This window comes from Octopus sinensis, linkage group LG3, assembly GCF_006345805.1.
Source record: "Octopus sinensis linkage group LG3, ASM634580v1, whole genome shotgun sequence".
NCBI lineage: Eukaryota > Metazoa > Mollusca > Cephalopoda > Octopoda > Octopodidae > Octopus > Octopus sinensis.
The window spans coordinates 51,353,836-51,372,270 of record NC_042999.1 but is presented as its reverse complement, the minus strand read 5'-3'; the positions used below and the strand labels follow the sequence as shown (position 1 = coordinate 51,372,270).

Sequence of the window (18,435 nt, the reverse complement as noted above, 5' to 3'; positions counted from 1 at the left end):
TCAAAACTTTGTAAGGTACAAAACCAAGTTTTTAGTTTAATAATTCTTTTATTACCAAATTTTTTGTGAAAAATCTATCTGCAACTAACATCCCTTGACTGCTTGTTTTTTAAGTTTTCCTTCCTTCTTGCATGATTTAAGGCCACATAAAGATGTCTGTGACTAAATACAGGAGCTGGCAAGTAAATACTAACTTTCTCGAAGCAACCTTTCCTTTTAGTTGTGCTCTCCATTACTGAAACCAACCTAAACTCATACGACCTGAAGCCACAAAAAGCAGTCCATAACTTATAGTTGATGTAAAAACGCCAAATTCAAATGCTGCTTTTTTTCTCTTTGTTTTCAGGTTCAAGCTCAAGTTAGAAAAACTAAAGCACGGTTTGATAAACTGAAATTAGATGTAATGCAGAAAATTGATTTGCTTGCAGCTAGTCGGTGCAATATGTTCTCTCATGTACTCGCCAATTACCAGTCTACATTGCTACATTTTTGGGAGAAAACTTCTCGTACAATGACTGCTGTATCAGAGAGTTTCAAAGGTTACCAATACTATGAATTTAGTATGTTAAAGGTTGGTCAAAATATTATCATCTTGCCTTTTTACTTGTATCAAATTTGATTTGATGATGATTCACAGTGTGATATTTTATGTTATATAAAATTATTATTATTGAACAGTTGATACGTTTACTTACCGGCTTATAGTTTTACCCTATTTTAACCAGCTAAAACAACGTAACAACCACATCTATTTTCATACTTCAATAGATCAACTTGTAATGAAGAGTATAATTACTAGTGTTAATAGTTAATATTTTTTTAGGAAAGGCAGTCAACAACTCTCAAATGCCATTTAATTAGAAATTGAACGGATGGAAGAAAAAATTTGGGAGAGAGTGATGTGTGCTAAATAGATTGATATGTTTCAATTTTATGAGATCTCTTCAACCAGTCTTATTGGTATTTATCAGGTCTTAGAATGAGTGACCAATATATTCATTGATTAGGTAATCTGAAAATTTCTTGGGTGTGCTTTCTGCATGGGGAACAAGTAGTTAAGTGCATATCTATTGGAGTGTGCTATAGTTAATTGTATCTACTTAATTTAATGTAGTGAAAACCCTCAAGAGTTTTAAATACAATTCAAATTACACCTTAATGTAAAATAATTTGGAATTTGTCTCCTTTGCTTTAATAATTAATCATTTAAAGGTGATTTTTATTTTTTACCTCCTCGTTAGAACTATGTATCTTAATTACATGTTGTTTAAGCAGAGGTCATTCCTAACCTTGAGTCAGCTTGGATTGTTTGCTACAACTATACAGAATTAAATGGTTGATATGTCAAGCACCCAGGCTATTTCTAGCTGTTGTTTTTGTCTCTATTTGCCACACATTTCATCAGAAACATTCACATAAGCGTACAACTTACTTTCAGTGACTGAAATCTGTTTCAGTGGTGCTAAATGAAGATGCTCAACTACAATATTCACAGTAAAATATAAGCAAATTAATCACCAGTTAAAAGTTTTTGTTAAAACTTCCATTCATCTGCAGTATGTGCTAACATCTCAGCTTTCCACCTGATTAAATTATACTCTGGCTGATATATGGATGGCAGAACAGAATATAAAATATGAACTATGGATCATGTTGAGTTGTCCAGTTACCTTCATGATAAAGACTAACATTAGTATCATCATCATCATCATCATCTAAATTTTAATGCCTGTTTTCCCAGTCTCTTACTTGTTGGTCACTTGTACAGTTTCAATGTCCTCAGATCTAACCACATTTCTTCCTAGTGTTTTCTCCTCCTCCTCTTCTGATACCTTTTATTCTCATCACATGCAGTTGTTTCTTCAGCTCGATTCTGCTCCACTTTCCAACACACTTTAACATTATTCATTCCCACTGCCCGTGGAGCACACTTTATTTCTTCCCCTCCTCTACATTATATCTCAAAATCTCTCTCTCATTACCAAATATGGTCATGTTCCTCTAATAGTCTCACTGCAACTTTCACATGTTCAACCTGTTCTAAGGAAACAGTTTTTCAGTTTACTGAATAGAACCATCCGAACCGGGCCATTGCCAGCGCCGCCCCGACTGGCTTCGTGCTGGTGGCGCGTAAAAAGCACCATCCGATCGTGGCCGTTGCCAGCCTCGCCTGGCCCCCATGCCAGCGGCACATAAAAAGCACCATCCGATCGTGGCCGTTTGCCAGCCTCGTCTGGCACGTAAAAAGCACCCACTACACTCACGGAGTGGTTGGCGTTAGGAAGGGCATCCAGCTGTAGAAACATTGCCAGATCAGACTGGGCCTGGTGCAGCCTTCTGGCTTCCCAGACCCCAGTTGAACCGTCCAACCCATGCTAGCATGGAAAGCGGACGCTAAATGATGATGATGATGAAATAGGAATTAATTTGCTAGTCACCTCAGTCCTGCCCCCTCATCCAGTCAAAACTTCTTCCATGTCACCTCATCTATTCTCACCTTGTCTCAACACATCTTTGTCATCATCTCTCTCTCTTGCTATTACTCTTTCATCTTACTCTCTAACTCGCTCGTCTTTGTTCTCCAACTGGGGGTATCCATGTATCTGCAGCAAGACACCTATTTCTGCCCCTCTATACCTCCACACTCCTCTCAGTACTGAGGGGTTTCTGTTTTGCAAGGCACCTGATGACCCTGTCAGCGCTGGTACCACATAAAAAGCACCAAGTACACTGTAATAAAGTGGTTGGCATTAGGAAGGGCATCCAGCTGTAGAAGTCATGCCAAAGTAGACAGTAGAGTCTGGTGTGGCTTCCAGCCTTGCCAGTTCCTGTCAAATTGTCCAACCCATGCCAGCATGGGAAATGGACATTAAATGATGATGATGATAATAATAGAGTATTTGCGCAATGTATACAATAAGCTCATTCTTGTTTTTTGCCTTTAATCTGTTTTAAGATTTATTCCCACTGTACAGTGTTAGATATTAATTAGGAAAGAATGAAATGATATTTCGTGAATTTAAGAAATAAATTCGTTACTGTTTTTTTTACTATTTCATTGAGATAACTTGGTTTTATTTTAGGAACTTACAGAAACTTCCAAAAAATTAAGTAAAGAGAGTAAAAAAAGTTGTGAACAACCTGAACGAGACACTGATACAAATGAAGAATCTCAACCACAGAAGTAAGTTGGGTTCTTGGAACAATTCCTTATTTTATATTTCCATCTTAAAAAAAAAAAATTTTGTTTATGTATTTCTTGTTAATATTCTGTGTTGGTGATTAATTGAATCGACAATCTGTTACAGTAATTGAAAGACAGTTGTGTAATTATAATAATTACACAACCACTACACAATGGAAACAACAACAGTAATAACTGTCTTAATCAGACCATTTTTTTAAAAAATCCAGTTTTTGTTCCCCCAGCTTTTCTCTACAAATGTATTGAACACATTTCTTTGAAGTTGGTGTCATCTTCAAGTATTGATTTAGCTCAAGATTCTGAATATAGACTATTGAAACTAAGGACTAGTCGCAGAGATTCTCACTAACCTCCTCTCTTTCTCTCTCTCTCTCCCTGTATATATATATATATAAAAAAATCAAATCAAATCAAATCAAAACAAATCAAAATAGATGAACATCAATGGAATTTGTATCTTTGTGGTACCAGTGCCGGTGGCACACAAGAAAACCATCCAAACGTGGCGGTAGCCAGTACCGCATCGACTGGCCTCCGTGCTGTGGGCAAGTAACAAACACCATCCGATCGTGGCCGTTTGCCAGCCTCATCTGGCACCTGTGTCGGTGGCACATAAAAACACCATCCGAAGACCCGGCAAGACTAGTCAGGCCATAACCCGTGGCCCCTACCTGGGACGTAGTCAGTCCACCTGTGCTTACCTTCCTTCCTTCTTGTGACACTTGTGAAGACCTGTTGAGGCAAGTGAAAATCAAAACAAATCAAAATAGATGAACATCAATGGAATTTGTATCTTTGTGATACCAGTACGGTGGCACACAAGAAAACCATCCGAACGTGGCCGTAGCCAGTACCGCATCGACTGGCCTCCGTGCTGTGGGCACATAACAAACACCATCCGATCGTGGCCGTTCGCCAGCCTCATCTGGCACCTGTGTCGGTGGCACATAAAAACACCATCCGAAGACCTGGCAAGACTAGTCAGGCCATAACCCGTGGCCCCTACCTGGGACGTAGTCAGTCCACCTGTGCATACCTTCCTTCCTTCTTGTGACACTTGTGAAGACCTGTTGAGGCAAGTGAAAATCAAATCAAATCAAATCAAAACAAATCAAAATAGATGAACATCAATGGAATTTGTATCTTTGTGGTACCAGTGCCGGTGGCACACAAGAAAACTATCCAAACGTGGCGGTAGCCAGTACCGCATCGACTGGCCTCCGTGCTGTGGGCAAGTAACAAACACCATCCGATCGTGGCCGTTTCGCCAGCCTCATCTGGCACCTGTGTCGGTGGCACATAAAAACACCATCCGAAGACCCGGCAAGACTAGTCAGGCCATAACCCGTGGCCCCTACCTGGGACGTAGTCAGTCCACCTGTGCATACCTTCCTTCTTGTGACACTTGTGAAGACCTGTTGAGGCAAGTGGAGGCGCAATGGCCCAGTGGTTAGGGCAGCGGACTTGCGGTCGGAGGATCGCAGTTTCGATTCCCAGACTGGGCGTTGTGTGTGTTTATTGAGCGAAAACACCTAAAAGCTCCACGAGGCTCCGGCAGGGGATGGTGGTGATCCCTGCTGTACTCTTTCACCACTCTAAAGGCGGTGCTCCAGCATGGCCGCAGTCAAATGACTGAAACAAGTACAAAAAAAAAAAAAGTGAAAATCAAAAAATCAAATCAAATCAAAATAGATGAACATCAATGGAATTTGTATCTTGTGGTACCAGTGCCGGTGGCACACAAGAAAACCATCCGAACGTGGCCGTAGCCAGTACCGCATCGACTGGCCTCCGTGCTGCGGGCACGTAACAAACACCATCCGATCGTGGCCGTTCGCCAGCCTCATCTGGCACCTGTGTCGGTGGCACATAAAAAACACCATCCGAGCGTGGCCGTCTGCCAGCCTCGTCTGGCACCTGTGTCGGTGGCACATAAAAAACACCATCCGAGCGTGGCCGTTCGCCAGCCTCGTCTGGCACCTGTGTCGGTGGCACATAAAATCACCCACTACACTCTCGGAGTGGTTGGCGTTAGGAAGGGCATCCAGCTGTAGAAACACTGCCAGATCTGACTGGCCTGGTGCAGCCTTCGGGCTCCCCAGACCCCAGTTGAACCGTCCAACCCATGCTAGCATGGAAAACGGATGCTAAATGAATGATGATGATGATGATATAATCAAAATAAGCAACAAGGATATCCAAGGTAGAGTAGTACAATTGTTTCATGCTACTTCATTTTATTAAACATTGTAAGTATTACATCAGTTTTAAAATGTCGCGCAATCTTCAGCCACATATAGAATTTCCCAATTAAACGAAATAGGGATAAGAATGTGCATTGTCCATTTAATTGGAAAATTCTATATGTGGCTGAAGATTGCTCGACATTTTAAAACTGATGTAATATTTACAGTATTTAATAAAATGAAGTAGCATGAGACAATTGTACTACTCTACCTTGGATATCCTTGTTGCTTATTTTGATTATAATCACTCCCTTTGATTTATATGGATAATACCATGCAAAATTCTGGTGTCTTTAACTTAAGTACCATATTCATCTGAATCTAAATTTTGCTGAACTTATATATATATATATATATATATATATATATTTATATTGTGTACAGTGCTCAGTTGCACTGCAACTCCTCAGAAAAAGTAAGTAATCTAAACTTCATAAACAGTACACAGAATAAGCACAGAGTGTGAACAGTGAATAAGCCTTAAAAACAAAAGCGGTGGGGTGGGGTGGGGTGGAGTGCATGAGGTGTACCGTTGGCAAATTTCAGGAAGCCTGAAAGTTTGGAAGGATGTAGTGTCTTGACAGCTAACAACTGATGTGGGTATTTTATTCCATGCTTCAGTAATTTTGAGTGTGAAAAACTGTCTCTGAAGTCATGGGTGCTGTGTTGTTCTTTGATTTTGTAAGCATGTCCATGAGTGTTTCTCATATGGAATTCAAAAAAAGTGTTCTAGGCTGTTGTTGGAAAGATGGTGGATAATCTTGTGGGTGTCTACCAAGTCAGTTGCCAAACGTTTGAGCTTCAATGTGCCCATGCCCAGGGAAGCAGGACGTTCAGAGTATGATAGATGCCTGATGGTGGGTATTGGTCTGGTTGCATGTTTCTGAACAGTTTCCAGGAGATTGATATGCTGAGCAAGATAAGAGTCCCTTACTGGTGATGCAAACTCTGAGGACATACCATAGTCATATACAACTTTAAATAGACAGGTGGAGAGTGGCTGACAAAGGTCGTACTGAGTGATGTTAAGACACCCTCAGCCTTCTTGACAATCTTAGAGATGTGGTTTTTTTCAATGCAGATTACTGTTGACAATAATACCCAGGTCACATTCACTAACAGACTTCTTAAGATTGGTGTATGTAAAAGCTAGGTTTTTCCCTCTCTCCTCCTCCTCCTTGTAGTACTAGTAGTAGTAGTAACATCATGATTTAAAGTGTATGACTCTTTGCAGAAACTTTAATCTTTATTTGAGACAGAGTTGCTCAAGCAGGGAACAATTTACTCAGTATATATTAATGTATTTCCTTTGATAAGATCTAAATAGCCATGTGTGTATGCTGTTTCCAAGTATCATACAACTTTATTATTTGGATATTTTCAAGATCAATTGAAGCTAGTCTGCATGAGCTTCTTGGTGATCTTTCTGATTGGGAAGATCCGTCGGACAACAAATCAAACAGGTATTTTTCTTTCCTTTTTTTTTCCTACTCAAATTCTGCTGCTTCCCCTCCTCCACTGCCACAAATCTTTTAAACCTGGAGAAACCATTCCATTATACCAGCTTTCTCTCTCTCTCTCTCCTAATTGGATGCTATTTGGCCTTAAACTGGAAACCTCTGCATATTTTTCAATAGTGACATCCCTATCTTTGCAATATCAAATATGTGTTTATAGTTGTGTAACAAAATCGGTGATGGATTATATCATTTCATTGATTAAAATAAAATAGGGCTCAGGGTCAAAATATTAAATTAAAATGTGTATGTGTATTATAGAGCAATATTTGTCTGTGCTCTTAGCACTGTTAGCTTATATGAGAGAATCTCTCAAGGTGAATTCTGCAGTGTACAGTATTCTAATAGCACATTCATATGAAGTAGGCTATAAAGATTGCCATTTGCTTCCTTTGCTTATATATATATATATATATATATATATATATATATATATGTATCTCCTAAACTGCATCCAGTTGCAGAGCTCTGATTTGTGAGTTCTAGGGTTTTGAGGAATGTGGAACCACCTCTTGGCCACTATTGTTCCCTGGTCTACTCTGACTTGGAGTGATAGAACTCTGCCAGGGTTCTGGCTATGGGCTCACTAGCATACTTGATGACAATCCATCTGAGTATGAGGATGCAGAAATACCCTTGTTGGCCTCAGAATGTGCAATGAAATTACTGGGAGTGAGGAACTCCTAGCTGTTGTTACAGCATTCTTCTTGGACACTGATGTTAAACCTGCAGTTTCATGCGATTACTGGTCATCTTTCTTCGGCCTATCACTAGCTATTAATCACAGAGACTCGAAACATGTTGTACGAGCATTTATTACTATAATTCAATGATGTGTGGATGTCACCCCCACCTACTGAGAGTCATTCGGCAACAGAAGCCTGTCGTATATATGTATATATATATGTGTGTGTGTGTATGTCTGTGTTTGTCCCCCTAGCATTGCTTGACAACTGATGCTGGCGTGTTTGCGTTCCCGTAACTTAGCGGTTCGGCAAAAGAGACCGATAGAATAAGTACTGGGCTTACAAAAGAATAAGTCCCGGGGTCGAGTTGCTCGATTAAAGGCGGTGCTCTAGCATGGCCACAGTCAAATGACTGAAACAAGTAAAAGAGTAAAGAGAGTAAATGAATTAATATCTAAGCTTATCCGTAACAAATAGCATTATACATCTTAAGTAGCATTGTGTGACACTCCAGCTCTGTCTTCCTCACTGGAAACCTTTATCACACGCATTTCATTCATCCCCGCAATAATCTCTTGCCACCCACCCTCCCCCCTCTTTGCATTTTAACTTCTCACCTTTAATATACTGAATTCACCTTTTTTTTTTGTTCCTTTTACTTGGTTCTATTATTAGACTGTTGCCAAGCTGGGGCATCTGCTTTGAAAGGTCTTAGTTGAACAGATTGAATGCAGTACTCATTTTTTTTTCAAAACCTGGTACTTATACTATTGGTCTCTTTTGCTGAATGGCTAAGTTATAAGGATTTCAACACACCAAAACCATTTGTCACAAGTAGTGGTGGCTGACAAACACAGGTACAAGGATGGACAGGGACACACACACACATAAATGTGTGTGTGTATATATATATATATATATATATATGTATGTATGTATGTATGTATCAAAATTGCGGGAGTGGAGCTGGTAAAATTAAGGTTATATATGTATCTTAGCTACCAGATCCCCTGATGTTATAATTACTCAACAAGGGGTACTCAGCTAGCTACCCAGACCCCAGTTGAACCGTCCAACCCATGCTAGCATGGAAAGTGGACGCTAAACGATGTGGACCTTAATTATATGAAGGTTACATTTCAGATTATATCTTTGGTGAGTTAACTTAGGATTCCTTGATAACAATGTGACCTTCATATAATTAAAATAGGTTCAGCTTGATGGGTTGTCAAGCGATGTTGGGGGAGGGGGGCAAACACAACACACAAACATACACATATATATATATATATACGATGGGCTTCTTTCAGTTTCTGTCTACCAAATCCACTCTCAAGGCATTGGTCGGCCCGGGGTTATAGCAGAAGACACTTGCCCAAGATGCCACGCAGTGGGACTGAACCCAGAACCATGTGGTTGGTTAGCAAGCTACTTACCGCACAGCCACTCCTGCGCCTGATGATCACTGTTGTTTATAACTTATATTAAATATTTGTAACTTTATTGATATTTCCGTCTGTCTGTCTCTCTCTCTCTCTGAAATCTAACATAATTATTAAACCCTTTATAACAGAAACCTTTCTTTTATTCTTTTTATCATTCTTAAGATTCTCTTTAAAAGCCACTAACAAAACTCCTGTTGCTTCCTCTTTAAATACTGGATGCTATAAAGTAGTATCAACATTTCTGTTAAGTCCAAAACAGCAGAATCGTTAGCATGTTTGACAAAATGCCTCACATTTCGTTTGCTTTTATGTTCAGAGTTTGAATTTCATCAAGGTTGACTTTGCCTTTCATCCTTTAAGGATCAATAAAATAAAGTACTGGTTATGTACTGGGGTTGATATAATTGACTGCCCCCATCCCTCGAAATTGCTAGCCTTGTGCCAAAATTTGAAACCAGTATTTTTGTTCTTGGAGGACATCTCTTATTTCAATTTTTCCTTGCAAGGTGGGTGAGCTGGCAGAAACATCAACATGCGAAATGCTTAGTGGTATTTCATCTGTCTTTACGGTCTGAGTTCAAATTCCGCCAAGTTGACTTTGCTTTTCATCCTTTTTTGGGGTTGATAAATTAAGTACAAGTTGCGTACTGGGGTCGATCTAATCGACTGGCCCCAAAATTTCAGGCATTGTGCCTAGAGTAGAAAAGAATTTTTCCTTGCAATTTTATCAGATTCTTTGAGAATTTGCTTTACTTAGTTCAGATTATGTCCCCTCTCGGCTCGTTCCAGTTATTGCTTGAAATTTCTGGAACTTTTTATTGGCTTTCTTTTTGGTTTTGGTATTTTTATAATGGGAGTTGTTATGTCATCAAATGGTAATGTTATTTTATATCATGTCTATATACTAATGTTACTTTATGTTACAGCTAATGGTAATGTTACAAAGACAGGACCATCTTATGTGTTTATTACAATTAACATTTGTCTTTTGACTGCTATTTCATATTTCAGGTACAGCGACATAGGCTAAGTTAGGTCCTGGCTGTTTAAAGTACCATTGAGGCAACCAGGTAACCAACAAGATGTCTGTCTGCAGTCTGACATTAATATGCATGATGGCAATCGTTTACTGCATTACTCAGAGTTTGGCTTTAGAATGAATTAGATTTGGTTTTTTTTTTTTGTATTTTTTTTTTAGTTCTGATGTTATCGGAAGAACAAAAAATGTGGATTTTCATTTAACCTTCCTTAGTTTACCAGAATTGTGCCATAGTTGGCAACTGGAAGAAGCTAGGGTCACCATTAGTAAGTTAGGGGGTCCATTGTCGTCAGTAAGATTAATAATAATCTTAGTTATTATTAACGGTGGTGCCCCAGCATGGCCGCGGCCTTCGGGCTAAAACATTTTTAAGGATTTAAGGATAATCAATAAAATAGGGGCCATCATCATCATTTTATAGCAAATGACCAACATGGAGCTTTGTATATTTTTTAGGCTATTATTTCCATTGGTCTTCTACTGTCTTTCATTTTGTCCAATGTTCTGAATAATTGGATCCAACCTGAACGTGTTTCTTATGGTTGCAGTATTTCTCGCGAATAACAGCAGAGTAACTGATCAGTCTCTGGCAGTTCTTTTTCTAACATCAATTATTGTTGCTAATTACGCATTTAAAAACGGGTGTCAATCGATACAAACCTGAGAACAATAGGAGAAAACACATTGCAGCAACATTTCTGTTGGCTCTTAATATCTGTGAGTTCAATTCCTGCCTGGGTCAATAAAATAAAACTTTAGTTAAGTACTGATGTTGATATATAATTGATGAATCTCATCTCTTCCAAATTGCTAGCCTTGTGCCTAAATTAGAAACAGTCGTTTAGACAACAATGTGAAGATCTGTAATGGATAAGATTATTAATATTTCATAGATTATGCTTCACTTGAAACTTAACCCTTACATTTCATTTTCTGCCTTTTTTCTTTTTTTGCTCAACCTCCTCTAATAACAGTCTTCTTACTAACGTTTCCACATTCATTTACATTAATTGACACTAAGTACTCAATTTTAAAATGCTAACCCTAACACTGCTTTGTTGTGAAAGGTTGGACTATAAATGACATCACAGCAAATACATCAGAATGTAATAATCATTAAGAGAGATGATAATTATTTATTTTCATGCCACATATATCATTGATAGATTCATTGTTTATGTTGTTCTTTGCTCAGCCAGTAAATCCAAAATTAAACATTAACCCTTTAGCATTCAGATTAACCTGCCAAACATAAAACTTATCCATTCACATCATTTTGAATTAAACCATGCATTGTCTTGTAGCTTCTACATTTTGATGATGTGATGGTTTAAGAATGACATTGTAGAGTAAGCGTGAAAGGCCAGTTTCGGCATAAAGCAGATGGAATATTTGGCCTGGATATGTCCAGTTTGTATGCTGAAGGGTTAAAGTATTTCATTTACAGAGTAAATTCATCATGTTTTCATTATTAATGAAAAGTAATATCATAGACAAAATGCTATCAAATTTAAGAATGTTTTATATTGGAACAAGAAAAAACCCTTTTAAGAAGACCAATTCTAAAAGAAACCTCTAAAATAATCCTCTATTTTACCATGTTAATATTCTGTGATGTTATGTCTTTCTTCTATTTCTTTTTATGTGGAATTTCTGCACCAATTATTATAAACCTGCTGGCTTAGTACTTTGTTTGTTGATAGTTCATTTTTTTTCTTTAAGATTTCTAAAAATTCCAAACCTTTAGGATGGCATTTTTTTCTTTGAATTTATTATTAATGGAATCTAATGAATTTATTCTGTGAATATGAACTTTAAATATTTTTTTAGGTGTATTTATTTTGTGGATAAATAAACAATAAATTTACTGATTGATGCTGTAATTCATTTACAAGGTTATTATATTGTTGTAATTAGCAAGTGATGTATTTACTGTGAAATAATTAACAAGAAATTTGCTATGGATCTTGTAAAAGTTTAAATTTTCTTAACCCCGCCTCATGCAATATGTTTGATAATCAACTGACATGTTACTAACAATAATATATCCCATACTAATTATTAGTTTAATTAATGCTACACACACGTGTGTGTGTTTGTGTGTATTACTTGCATTTACTCAATTTTTTGCTTTTAGCCTGTAATTTGACTAAATAATTACAACTTGAGACCAAATTTTATTCTAATTGAAGATTTTCTGTTGAAAACTATTTTGTAACAAATAATTAAACACAGTAAAATAGTTTTATTTGTCTTCATGATTCTGTTTTTGTAAGATTTAACAGTGTTGTTACTAAGCAATATATTACTGGGGACTAAATGGTGGCTTTCTACTAAATAATGGATCAACTTTTTATTTTACAACTGTACATACACACACACACATCAGTGGTTGGTGAACGAGCAGAGACAGTGTGGATTGAGAGGACTGTCTTGTGTGTAGGTGACATGATATGAAACCATCACAGTTACTGGCGTAAAGTGGTTGGTGTAAGTGACCCTCCTACTTACCTAGAGGAGGCCATTAACTCTGTATAAGAAGAACTTAGTGTTTATAACCATTTCGCATTCAGATTATTCTGTCAAATGTAATGTTTATTCATTCATATTGCTTTGAATTAAATCATATGTTACGTGTCGCCTTACTGGCACATGAATAAAACATTTGAGCAAGGTCGTTGCCAGTGCCGCTGGACTGGCTCCTGTACAGGTGGCACGTAAAGAACACCATTTGAGCGTAGCCGTTGCCACCTGACTGGTCCTCGTGACAGTGGCACATAAAAGCACCCTCTACACTATCAGAGTGTTTGGCATTAGGAAGGGCATCCAGCTGTAGAAGCTCTGCCAGATCAGATTGGAGCCTGGTGAAACCATCTGGTTCGTCAGTCCTCAGTCAAATCGTCCAACCCATGCCAGCATGGAAAGCGGATGTTAAACGATGATGATGATGATTACCTTGTTGCTTTGAGATTTCAGTGATGTAACTGTTTACTTTTAAGGTGATATTGTAGGGTATGTGGGAGAGGCCTGATCTGGCTGGTTTAAACATAGAACATACGGGTCAGATATGATTGGGACCCATGCTTGCATGGAAAGCAGGTGTAAAATGATGACAATAGTATTTGAAAAATACTATTTTCGCAGGTAAACTCCAGTCTACGTAGAATACCAGATACTGTAACATTTCTGACAGGCACCTTCAATGCATGGTGACAGTGCTCCCCCCCTCCTCTCTGACCATCCATATGAAATACATTATAAGATGTAATACTATTTTTTTCAAAGTCAGAAAATGAAAAAAAAAAACAATTTAAATAATGGTGCTTCTATTTAAGTCTCCTCCTCCTTCATTTAGATTCATCTTAATTACTCGCTGCCTTTCCTATTAAGAATGGAACCATTTAACTGACTTCTCTAAAATGTATGCTCTCAACACTAGATGCATTCTTTTCCATTAATTTATCTTCCTTTTAGCCATTTCTTGGTCTCGTTCACTGACTACCAACATGTGCACATACTCTGTTCTGATCACTTCAAATAAATGGTGTGCTAATCATTCTTTACAGAATGAAATTGTCGGTCGATTATTTCCCAGTTTCTTCAGAAATCTAAAACCAGATTTTTTTTTAATTCTTTCTCCTCCCAGACTTTTATCTCTAGATGATGATGATGATGGCCAGAATAAGAGAGAAACTGAAAAGAACAGTAGCTTGCAAAATCTCTATGAATATGATAAATCTGACACAGGTAAGAATGTTTAAAGTATCTAAGCAAAGAGAGAGAGAGAGAGTTTCTGATGTTGTAGGCTGTGTATAAAGATGTTAGAGGTTGTCTTGTGTATCCACTTCTATCTTTTAATTGGGAGTCGAATCCGGATGTTTAATCTAAGCTAATAATAAATTTGGTGAGAAATGAATGGATTTCTATCCGTGTAGAGATGTGAAGGGAAGATAGAAATGCTTGTTACCGTTTGCTTGATGATGAATCACCTTGAATATACAACATTCCAGCTGGACGTTATCTTGTTGCCTAGAACATATAGTCTCTGTGATGTTTTGTGTGTGTATAAAACTGAAGAAAATATTCCATTATATTGTGTTTTTAGATGTGTGTATTTTACCACGAAGAAGCAATCAGTACAAAGTGCCACATTTGAGGAAAAACAGGACAAACCCTGTCTATCGACGTAATGCTATGTTCTGTGATGCTCAAGGTTTGTTCAGTACACAGCACCGACATTGGCCTGTTGCACCAGAAATGCTCCTCATATCAACCTTTAAATTCAGCACTTACCTACCTCCACCACCATATCTATATATATAAAACTGTAGTTGTGTGAGTGTCTGTCCCCTTCGATTTAGATTCCTAACTACTCCCACATTTTGCGGTGCAGTTTAACCAAATTCGGGTATCTTATAGTCGTGATTCATATCGAGCCCGTCTGGCTATTAGCGCGCGTCTACGATGAGTCTACGATTTAAAAAATAATTTAACATCATTTTTTATTCCATTTTAATGCATAATTTTTCGTGTGTCGATGGCGGTGGAGTTGGCGTCCACGCTCAAACACCTGCACCTGTGTTTGCTCCTCCCCCGTGAAGCTGTGGGGAAGGGAGTTTAAGGAAATCAACGTCGTAATGCGTTGTCAAGGAGACCAGCGTTCTTTTAGAACAACGACTTCATGGCTTGAAGACACCAAAACAGAAATGGCTAAGAAAGCCCGAATTGGCATCTATAAGGGAAGTAACTCTCTAAAAAGGCTTATATAGTTATTTCCCTTACAAATCCGAGCAACGCCGGGCGATACTGCTAGTTTATTATATACATGTACTCTGTGATATTAAAAAAAAACATGGTAGCAAACAATGTTGAATTATTTGTGGTTAACAAAATGTCACAAAGCTGAGAGAGTTAACAGGTTGGCCAGTTTGCTTACATGGATTTATCTGAATGATTTAAAAGCTAAATAATCTTAGTGTCATTGATCCTAGAGTGTAACATACTGCGCTCATATCTGATCGCCACATTTGTAAATTGGTTATCTCCCTTGGAACGTAATTCTAAGAACACGACGTCATAACAATGAATTAACCTCACCATCGAACATATTTTACGACAGTGTAAACTGAATGAGTGACAAGCCACATAATTTTTAATCTTTACATTGAATATTCCCTTCTCTGTATCATTCATATTTGACTTTTAATATTTTTATATAATTTTTTTGTGAAATTCCTCAGCTAATCCTTGCTTTGAGTGAACGGAGACACAGCATAAGGTAAAGAGGACTCTTTGTTAGTCTTTCGGGATGCAAGGCTACCCGCACTAGTGTTGGTATCACAGTGAAATATACTGATACAACATGCTAGTCTGGACGTTTGATAATGAATGATTTTGTTGATGTAGCAGGAAACTGATAAAATACTTTGACTGACAGTTGGTGTCTTTGTTTTCAGAGAAGGAAAGTCACAAAGCTAACCTTGAAAATCCGTTTATTGACTTTGAGGATGATGAAACGAAGAATATTGAAGATTTAACATCACAGGAACTTGAAAAAATCAACGCTCAAAAACTAGAAAAATCAGGTTTGTTTTTGTTGTTTGTAGATCGGATGACTGATTAGATTATAGTGTGTATATCATCATCATCATCGTTTAACGCCTGCTTTCCATGCTAGCATGGGTTGGACGATTTTGACTGAGGGCTGGCGAACCAGATGGCAGCACCAGGCTCCAATCTTGATTTGGCAGAGTTTCTACAGCTGGATGCCCTTCCTAACGCCAACCACTCCGAGAGTGTTGTGGGTGCTTTTTACATGCCACCGGCACGGGGGCCAGTCAGGCGGTACTGGCAACGGAGAGCTGGCAGAAACGTTAGCATGTTGGGCGAAATGCTTAGCGGTATTTCGTCTGCTGTTATGTTGTGAGTTCAAATTCCGCCGAGGTCGACTTTACCTTTCATCCTTTCGGGGTCGATAAATTAAGTACCAGTTACGCACTGGGGTCGATGTAATCGACTTAATACCTATGTCTGTCCTTGTTTGTCCCCTCTATGTTTAGCCCCTTGTGGGTAATAAAGGAATAGGTACTGGCAACGACCTCGCTCGAATGGTGCCCTTATATTTACTGTAGACGACTATATAAGAGTGTATATGTTGATAGAGATTATAAAACTGTGTGTATATATTATGTATATTTACTTATATTCTTGTAATATTGTAAGAATGTTTGTAGAGCTGGAAATTATCTTCACAATTCTTGTTCTGTTGGTTTGCAGGGAAGAAAGATCCACTTACTGATAACTTAGATGACAATGAGGCTGATAAAGATGATATTTCCCTGTTAAATGAAATCCTCAACGCTCCCGCCACTGAAGAGGATGAATTTAGTCGAGAGTGGCAAGCTGTATTTGGTCCCAATTCATTATCGTCATCGTTAAGTTTTACACCTGTGGAAAGTGACCAACCCAACAATGTTGCTGGCTTTATGCCATCAAGCCTCCTTGATAGATCTTCAGATATTGACAAACTGACTCTCACAGAAGGTAAAAAAAAAACTTCAACATGTCTTCTTTCTTCCTCCTCTTCATTTTTACCACAATTTTGATGACTTCTCTTACATTGTTTTTATTTTGTTTTACTTTGATTCTAGCTGATGCCAAAATCAGTCAAGAGTTGAGTAGACTCAGCTCTGAAGAAATCAACAGTTGTCTACTCAGTACCAATCAGGCACCGTCTTCCACCCAGTCGTCTTCAGTCCTGCAACAAGCACAGTCAAATTCTCAGCCTAAACAAAATAAAACCAAACCTAAAATGGTAGGTTGTCTTTTTTTTTTTTTAAAGTTCTATCAGAAACCATTTCTTTCCTTCAGCTCAAATCTTGAAATAAATGAAACCCTTTTATTTATTTATTTATTTTTTTTCTTTCTTTTAATCTTTTCAGGACAAAAAACCAGATATGTCTGCCTGGTTCAGTTTGTTTGCTGATCTCGACCCCTTGGCAAACCCTGATGCTATTGGAAAGAAAGGAGACGAATTGGCAGATGCGTGAATCTGTTCAAAACTTCAATATTTAAATAAGATTTCCTCATTTGATTTTATTCAATCCTTTTTACTCACAAAAAAGAAAACCAAACTACTTTATTTGAAGAAATTCCATTCAGCAATGTCTCTAATGCCATTTCTGTCGATGTTGCTTTTATTTGCCAAGATGTGTGGCTGAATGTGCAACTGTTATTATATTATTATTATTAATATATTTACAACTAATTCCCCACAAAACTACACAAATGTTGGAGCATGGATTATGTATAAAACTTAGAGATCTGAACTGTTTTTATTTTAATATTATTAAGTCTTCAATATCCTAAATTATGTTTGTTCATTCAAAGTTTTTGTTTTTATAAAAGTCTGTTTTCAACTCTCAGAGTGACATCCATTTGCATCTGTTTAGTGATGTGCGACAAGTATTTCCTGTCACGACGATGGCATTTCAGGAATAAACGCGGCGCGAGTGGTTCTACTAGATTGCTCAGACAGATTTTTGTATAGACACAGGAACCAAGTTTTTCTATTACTGTCAAACCTGTTGATTGAGTGGAGAATCAGTTAATTATTATTATTATAATTACTTGATTATATATATATGAAGGTTATTATAACTACTTGTTTATGCAGATTATTCATTTTTTTTTTTTTCCTGTTTACACTTCAACAGTTCATTTTGTTGCTTAAGTTCTCATGTTTTCTTATTCTGTTGGTTTTTCTACCCCTTTCTTGGAAGCCTTAATTTCCTTCTCAGAGATACATTCTCTAAATCCAAAATGCTGCTCCAGTTATCTTAAGTCTATGCCATCTTACTGACATTTTAAGGATTTTCCCCTATAGAAGGGTTTACTTCAAAATCGTTCACAGCAAGAAGAGTGTAACATTAAACCGTGGCTGGCTTCGCCTTTTCACTCTACAATTGTTAGAGAGCTTTTCAAAAGGATTACGAGTTTTGTATCATAAAAAGTGTCACACCTGACATTACTGTAAATATACACTTAATACATTAGACGTATGTCAAAAGTAGATTTATACAGTATATACATGACAGCTTCCATCAGTTTAACCTTTTATTCATTATTTAAATTTCTTAACATATTCCTAAATAAAGAAAATCGAATACAGTCATGTTTGGTAATCAAAGTTAGCTCGATGCCAGTCAGTATATTTATGCACACATCTATATCAGCATTGCGCTAACTTTGCTAACCAAAGATATTTATGCTAGATTTTTTTTTATATTTTAGGAAAG

At 37.6% G+C, this 18,435-nt stretch overlaps 1 protein-coding gene across 6 annotated transcripts in view; it reads left to right on the top strand.

The window, feature by feature from the left end:
• LOC115209211 (islet cell autoantigen 1) overlaps nucleotides 1-17,663 on the top strand; it is a 64,677-nt gene extending 47,014 nt beyond the window's left edge. For 3 of the 6 annotated variants that reach the window (XM_036500977.1, XM_036500974.1, XM_036500973.1), the window contains 9 exons: nucleotides 347-571; nucleotides 3,084-3,184; nucleotides 6,837-6,914; nucleotides 13,785-13,885; nucleotides 14,244-14,351; nucleotides 15,595-15,723; nucleotides 16,415-16,681; nucleotides 16,789-16,952; nucleotides 17,080-17,663. In XM_036500977.1, coding sequence (XP_036356870.1) covers nucleotides 347-571; nucleotides 3,084-3,184; nucleotides 6,837-6,914; nucleotides 13,785-13,885; nucleotides 14,244-14,351; nucleotides 15,595-15,723; nucleotides 16,415-16,681; nucleotides 16,789-16,952; nucleotides 17,080-17,187 — 1,281 coding nt within the window. In that variant the 3' untranslated portion in view covers nucleotides 17,188-17,663. The remainder of the gene's footprint in view (nucleotides 1-346; nucleotides 572-3,083; nucleotides 3,185-6,836; nucleotides 6,915-13,784; nucleotides 13,886-14,243; nucleotides 14,352-15,594; nucleotides 15,724-16,414; nucleotides 16,682-16,788; nucleotides 16,953-17,079) is intronic. The other 3 variants (XM_036500975.1, XM_036500976.1, XM_036500978.1) reach the window with 3 other exon arrangements.
• Nucleotides 17,664-18,435: the final 772 nt, after the last annotated feature.